General features: G+C 41.6%; 1 protein-coding gene across 2 annotated transcripts in view; it reads right to left on the reverse strand.

Moving 5' to 3' along the window:
• The window catches only part of LOC123517960 (tachykinin-like peptides receptor 86C), a 167,088-nt gene that overhangs the window by 59,584 nt on the left and 100,004 nt on the right, over positions 1-7,500 (reverse strand). For both annotated transcript variants that reach the window (XM_045278453.1, XM_045278454.1), the window contains exon 3: positions 3,845-3,946. In XM_045278453.1, coding sequence (XP_045134388.1) covers positions 3,845-3,946 — 102 coding nt within the window. The remainder of the gene's footprint in view (positions 1-3,844; positions 3,947-7,500) is intronic.

Genomic DNA, 7,500 nt, shown 5'->3' on the forward strand with positions numbered 1-7,500 from the left:
TCATTCAAATTCAAAAGTATTTCATTTTCACAGGCTAAAAATCTAAAATCTCGCTCAAATTCATATAATCGGTAATATTTTCTCAGTATTTTACCACTCCATTCCTCAGTCTTATCATATTACTTTTCTTTCTTTTTTTTTTAATGGAGACACATTCAGGGTATACTTTGTTTTCATTTGAGCATTGGAAAGACAATGATATTTAAGTTTGAAAATATTTCAACTCCTGAGTAAAATTAGAAAAAAAAACTTTACCAGTGACTTCAAATTTTCATAAACCTATTTCACTTCTACATGTTCTTCAGCTAGCCAAAGACTTTTTCATTAATAGAAAATGTCAAAATCTTTCATAACTCCCGTCATGATTTGAGGCACCTTGTAAAAAAAAAAAAAAAAAAAATCATTAATAACTTTGCTTCTTCACCATTTCAACCAGTTCTTACTACATCAGTTTCATTTATTTCTAATATTGAAGTCTTCGCTGAAACCTTTGCTACATACATACAGGCGATGTAGCTAACACATACAGCCCAAGGATCTAACATCCTATATAGAACAATAAGATCACATACGAATGACCCTAAGCTGTTAGTAAACCGTTAGCTTGTTTTGTCTCTAGAAAATCACAAGACTCAAGAGAGGTACTGGTATTGTAGAGATAAACCAACGTAGTACCTATTTTCGGAAAAGGAGATCAAACTCAATCGTCAGATTATAGACCTGGCAGCTTAACTTAAGTTGTAGGTGAATGAAAGGAGTCAGTAGTAGCGATGAACAGTAGGGAGCAGTAAGACAAGCATCTTGATAAATCACGAAGGAAAAGTATTGCCTTACAAACATATTGAGTTTTTATTGTTAATTTTACAAGGTGGCAGACAATGGAGATGCGTAGAGGCTAGAAATAAGACAAATGCGGTACTAGGATTAAGTTTTAGGAGTGTTAAAAGCAGAATATTACAGTTATATTTGGTGCTGGTCAGACCACATCCATGCTGTACAGTTCTGCCCCCCTCCCCAATTTTAAGAAAGATATAGATATATTAGAATCAGTGCGAAGGGAAATGGCTAGAATTATACAGAGGATGATGGATATTCCCTAATAAGGAAGATCGAAGCTGTTAGATTTGCATTCCTTAAGAGATGTAGGCTAAAAGGGGGACCTGATAGGAGCATTTAGATTGCATAGACTTTTTTTTTTTTTTTTTTTTTTTTTTTTTACATTACAAGGGCACTGGCCAAGGGAAAACAGTGTTGGAAAAAAAAAAATCCCGCTGGTTGCCAGGCCCTGTTAAGAGGAAAGTAGGAGAAAGAAAAAACAAAAAAATCTAAAAGGAGGGTCCAGTTAACGTAAGAGGTGTCTTGACACTCCTCTTTTGAAAGAGTTTAAGTCATAGGCAGGTGGAAATACAGACACAGGTAGAGAGTTCCAGAGTTTACCAGTGTAGGGAATGAAGGAGTGAAGATACTGGTTAACTCTTGCATTAGGAAGATGGACAGAATAGGGATGAGAAGAAGTAGAGAGTCTTGTGCAGCGAGGCCGCAGGAGGGGAAGGCATGCAGTTAGCAAGTTCAGAAGAGCAGACAGCATGAAAACAGCGGTAGAAGACAGATAAAGATGCAACATTGCGGCGGTGACTTAAAGAATCAAGACAGTCAGTTAGAGGAGAAGAGTTGATAAGACGAAAAGCTTTAGATTCCACCTTGTTTAGTAAAGCTGTGTGTGGATCCCCAGACATGAGAGCCATACTCCATACACGGGCGGATAAGGCCCTGTACAGAGCAAGCAGCTGGGAGGGAGAAAAATGGACGAAGACGCCACAGGACACCTAACTTCTTGGAAGCTGATTTAGCAAGAGTAGAGATGTGAAATTTCCAGTTTAGATTTTTAGTGAAGGATAGACCGAGTGTGTTTAATGTAGAGGAGAGGGGAAGTTGAGTGTTATTGAAGAAGAGAGGATAGTTGTCTGGAAGGTTATGTCGAGTAGATAGTTGTAGAAATTGAGTTTTTGAGGCATTGAACAAAACCAGGTTTTCTCTGCCCCAATCAGAAACAAGTGAAAGATCAGAAGTTAGGCGTCCTATAGCATCTCGCCTTGAGTCATTTAATTGTAACAAAGAGGTCATAAACAAAGTTCTTAGGATCAGTAGCCAGGATAAAACTAGAAATAATGGTTTCAAGCATGAAAAAATAGGTTTAAGAAAGAAAGGAGAAGAAACTAGTTCTCAAATGGAGTGGTTGATGAATGGAACGAACTCAGTAATCAGGTTGTTTGTGCTAAGTCGATCGGAAACTTTACAAGAAGGTTAGCCATATATATGGAGTGGAGATGATATAGGTGGAAGTTGGTTGTTCATACAGGGAGTGCCACGTGTAGGCCTGATGGCCTCTTATAGCTTCCTTCATGAGTTACCAACACACACACACACACACACACACACACACACACACACACACACACACACACACACACACACACACACACACACACACACACACACACACACACACACACACACACACACACACACACACACACACACACACACACTGTTATATCAGTTGTTGTTGCAGAGTAAGATCAACGTTTGTTCCGCAAACCTCGTCGTATATCTGCAAAGTCGTCACAAAACAAAAGGGAAAGGAAAAACGGAGTCAATCTAGAAATCACACAGCAATACTAATCTATACGCGTGCTGTTCCCATTTTATTATGACTTATTTCATCTTCAATATCAGTGTTTCACATTATATACCTTTACCCGAAGTAATAACGGCACAAGATGCAGTGATTTTAAAAATCATTAGTATCACAATATGATATATTTTCTTTTTGATAGCTGGATGGCACCTCAGATTGATTTTATGTAAGAAGGCAAAGCTGGCCAAGGGCAACAAAAAGAAAGGCCAACTTAGGTGCCAGGAGCTCTCCTGCAGGATTGCTTTAAGCAGATATTAATTCATTAACATTTTACTATACTAAGCGTTATTATTGTATCATTGCTAAAAGTTGGAACCGTGATCTTAGAAAAGACTTTTCAGTCTTTCAACATAATCCTGCATCTAATACTTTCATAATTTATGAGAGAGAGAGAGAGAGAGAGAGAGAGAGAGAGAGAGAGAGAGAGAGAGAGAGATTAGAGAGAGAGAGAGAGAGAGAGATTTTCACTCCCAACTCCCTATTCCTCTTTGCAGCATTTTCTGATTGCATTCCTTAAACATTTTTCTTTGCCAACACCAAGATAATTTTCAAATTGGTTTCCCGATTATCAAGAGAACGTAGACAAGCTAAAAAATATTTTTGGCGGACCATTGTGGAAAATTTAAGGCTGGCATTATCTGATGGCATTCTTGAGAAGCCTGGCGAGGAGAGGGCAGGGAGGTAAGGGGCAAGGAACTCTCTCGAAGGATTCCTTGCGCTTCTATATTAACTCCCTTCAAATCTGCTTTCCCTCATTCTCTCTCTCTCTCTCTCTCTCTCTCTCTCTCTCTCTCTCTCTCTCTCTCTCTCTCTCTCACACACACACACACACACACACACACACACACACACACACACACACACACACACACACACACACACACACACACACACACACACACACACACACACACACACACACACAAGATCATATTCTGAAAAACATCTGCATCCCTTCTCAATTACTTTCAAATGGCACTATTTAGAATTACACGGATGATTTAATGTTTTTAATGACAGGTTAACAACATTCACGCATTATTAACACAGAAACACTATAGATAACCTGGCCGAATGTCTCTGTCCCGTTGAGAAATAATTGTGACAAGAGAGCAAAGGGCTTCTAAGTAAGTGCCATGGACTCACCTATCGAAGGACATGGCCATGAGGGTGAACACGCTTGCTGAGATGGTCACGTTAGCCATAAAGTTGCTGATGGTGCAGTAGACGGCGCCGAACGGCCAGTCGCTGAGGGGAGAAAGGAACACCGGTTGAAACAGGAAGAAGCTATGAGGCAATGAAATGTTGACGAGCCAGGGATGCGAGGGGAGGGGCGTAAAGCTGCTCGAATTCACTTCCGGGGAGGGAAGTGAAGAATAATGGATAAATACAGGAATACAGTGAGTGGAATGTAACGTAGGAGTAGGCAGTAGTCACCTGCCGCCCGGTGGAATACTCCAGGAGAGGTACTTACGGGGATGTAGGCAGTGCTGCAGACTGAGTGATTCCCCGTGTCCTCTCTTCCCGGTTCCCTTTGTGGTCTCATTTATACAATTGAGCAGCTGCAGCCTGCCCTCTAAAGACAACTTCTACTACTTCCTACACTACACTACAACACCTTACACTTTTACACTCTCTTCAAATCAAAATTTAATAATGGCTTCACCACGCCCTGCCTCGGAGTCCCCCTCTGGGAGGGACCATAAATGTCCCCAGGTCGGACTGCCCCTCTGCTGTCGACCTTGGGTGTCTTGACACTTCATCTAATACTTTCACTATCAATTTCTGCAACATTCGTGGCCTTCGTTCTAATTTTCAATCTGTGGAACACCACCTCTCCTCTACTAAACCTCATCTTCTCTTCCTAACCGAAACACAGTTGTCTGTGACTACTGACAGCAGCCCTTTTCTGTTCCCTCCTACTTGCTCTATCCTCATTTTCAATCCAAAGCTGGATGTTGCGCATACGTGCGTAACGACACCACTTGCTCTCGTGCCCACAATCTTGAATCTTCAGAATTTTCTACCATCTGGCTAAGACTTCAATGTCACTCTCTAACTAAATTCATCTGTGCTGTATACCTCTCACCTAATTCCTCTGACTATGTAAAATTCTTTGACTATTTGACTTCCAAGGTGGAGCACATCTTATCTCACTTTCCTTTTGCTGAGATCTCCATTTTAGGGATTTCAATGTTCACCACCAGCTTTGGCTTTCATCTTCTTTCACTGACCAACCTGGTGAACAAACCTTCAACTTTGCTATCCTTCATGACCTAGAGCAGCTAGTGAAGTTCCCTACCCGTATTCCTGACCGCCTTGGAGACACGCCCAACATTCTTGATCTTTTCCTAACCTCCAACCCTTCTGCTTACTCTGTTAAACTTTCCTCTCCGTTGGGCTCCTCCGACCACAATCTAATTTCCGTTACCAGTTCTATCACTCCAGTGCAGCCTCAGGACCCGCCTAAGCGGAGGTGCTTCTGGCATTTTAACTCTGCTAAGTGGGAGGAACTAAGGCAGTACTATTCTGATTTCCTTGGGATGATTATTGTTTTCATGTCAGAGATCCTTCTCTTTGTGCCGAGCGCATAACAGAGGTGATTATCTCTGGCATGGAGCTATACATTCCTCATACTTTCTCTAACCCTAAAGCTAAAAAGCCTTGGTTTAACTCTGCTTGTTCTCGTGCTGTCAATGATAGAGAGGCGGCTCACAAACGGTTCCGTAGCCATCCAACTGCTGAAACTCATGCCCTATATATTTCTGCCCGTAATCATGCCAAATCTATTCTCCAACTTACTAAAAACTCTTTCATCAATAGAAAATGTCAAAGTCTTTCCAATTCTAACTCCTCTCGAGATTTCTGGCATCTAGCCAATAATATCTCTAACAACTTTACTTCTTCGTCTTTCCCTCCTTTACTTCATCCAGATGGCTCTACAGCTGTCTCTTCTTTTCTAAAGCTGAACTCTTCGCTCAAACCTTTGCTACCAACTCAACTTTGGATGATTCTGGGCATATTCCTCCTACTCCTCCACCCTCTGACTACTTCATCCCTAAAATTAAAATTCTTTATAAAGACGTTTTCCTGGCCCTCTCTGGCCTTGATTCTCGGAAGGCTTACGGTCCGGATGGAGTCCCTCCTGTTGTTCTCAAAAACTGTGCTTCCGAACTCGCTCACTGCCTGGTCAAACTCTTTCATCTGTGTCTCTCTACTTCTATTTATCCTTCTTGCTGGAAGTTTGCTCACATTCAACCTGTCCCTAAAAAAGGTGACCACTCCAATCCTTCTAACTACCGCCCTATAGCTTTGATTTCCTGCCTTTCTAAAGCCTTTGAGTCTATCCTTAATAGGAAGATAATGAGGCATCTATCAGCTCACAACCTTCTCTCTGATTGCCAGTATGGTTTCCGTAAAGGCAGATCTACTGGTGATCTTCTTACTTTCCTAACTGAATCTTGGTCATCCTCTTTTAGGGACTTCGGTGAAACCTTTGCTGTCGGCCTTGACATATCGAAAGCCTTCGATAGAGTCTGGCACAAATCTTTAATTTCTAAACTACCCTCCTACGGATTCTATCCTTCTCTCTGTACCTTCATCTCCAGTTTCCTTTCCGATCGTTCTATTGCTGCTGTAGTAGACGGTCACTGTTCTTCCCTAAAACTATCAACAGTGGTGTTCCACAGGGTTCTGTCCTATCACCCACTCTCTTTCTATTATTCATCAATGATCTCCTAAATCTGACTCAATGCCCTATCCACTCCTATGCTGATGATACCACCTGCATTATTCAACAGCGTTCAACAGACGCCCAACCCAACAACAATTAAATGACTCAAGGCGAGATGCTATAGGACGCCTAACTTCTGATCTTTCACTTGTTTCTGATTGGGGCAGAGAAAACCTGGTTTTGTTCAATGCCTCAAAAACTCAATTTCTACAACTATCTACTCGACATAACCTTCCAGACAACTATCCTCTCTTCTTCAATAACACTCAACTTCCCTCTCCTCTACATTAAACACACTCGGTCTATCCTTCACTAAAAATCTAAACTGGAAATTTCACATCTCTACTCTTGCTAAATCAGCTTCCAAGAAGTTAGGTGTCCTATGGCGTCTTCGTCCATTTTCTCTCCCTCCCAGCTGCTTGCTCTGTACAAGGGCCTTATCCGCCCGTGTATGGAGTATGGCTCTCATGTCTGGGGGATCCACACACAGCTTTACTAAACAAGGTGGAATCTAAAGCTTTTCGTCTTATCAACTCTTCTCCTCTAACTGACTGTCTTGATTCTTTAAGTCACCGCCGCAATGTTGCATCTTTATCTGTCTTCTACCGCTGTTTTCATGCTGTCTGCTCTTCTGAACTTGCTAACTGCATGCCTTCCCCCCTCCTGCGGCCTCGCTGCACAAGACTCTCTACTTCTTCTCATCCCTATTCTGTCCATCTTCCTAATGCAAGAGTTAACCAGTATCTTCACTCCTTCATTCCCTACACTGGTAAACTCTGGAACTCTCTACCTGTGTCTGTATTTCCACCTGCCTATGACTTAAACTCTTTCAAAAGAGGAGTGTCAAGACACCTCTTACGTTAACTGGACCCTCCTTTTAGATTTTTTTGTTTTTTCTCTACTTTCCTCTTAACAGGGCCTGGCAACCAGCGGGATTTTTTTTTTTCACTTTGTTTTCCCTTGGCCAGTGCCCTTGTAATGTAAAAAAAAAAAAAAAAAAAAAAAGAAACAGTGAATCGAGGATGTAACGTGAAAGGTGGTGGTGATGGAGGGAGAGAAATACTATAGT

This window comes from Portunus trituberculatus, chromosome 43, assembly GCF_017591435.1.
Source record: "Portunus trituberculatus isolate SZX2019 chromosome 43, ASM1759143v1, whole genome shotgun sequence".
NCBI lineage: Eukaryota > Metazoa > Arthropoda > Malacostraca > Decapoda > Portunidae > Portunus > Portunus trituberculatus.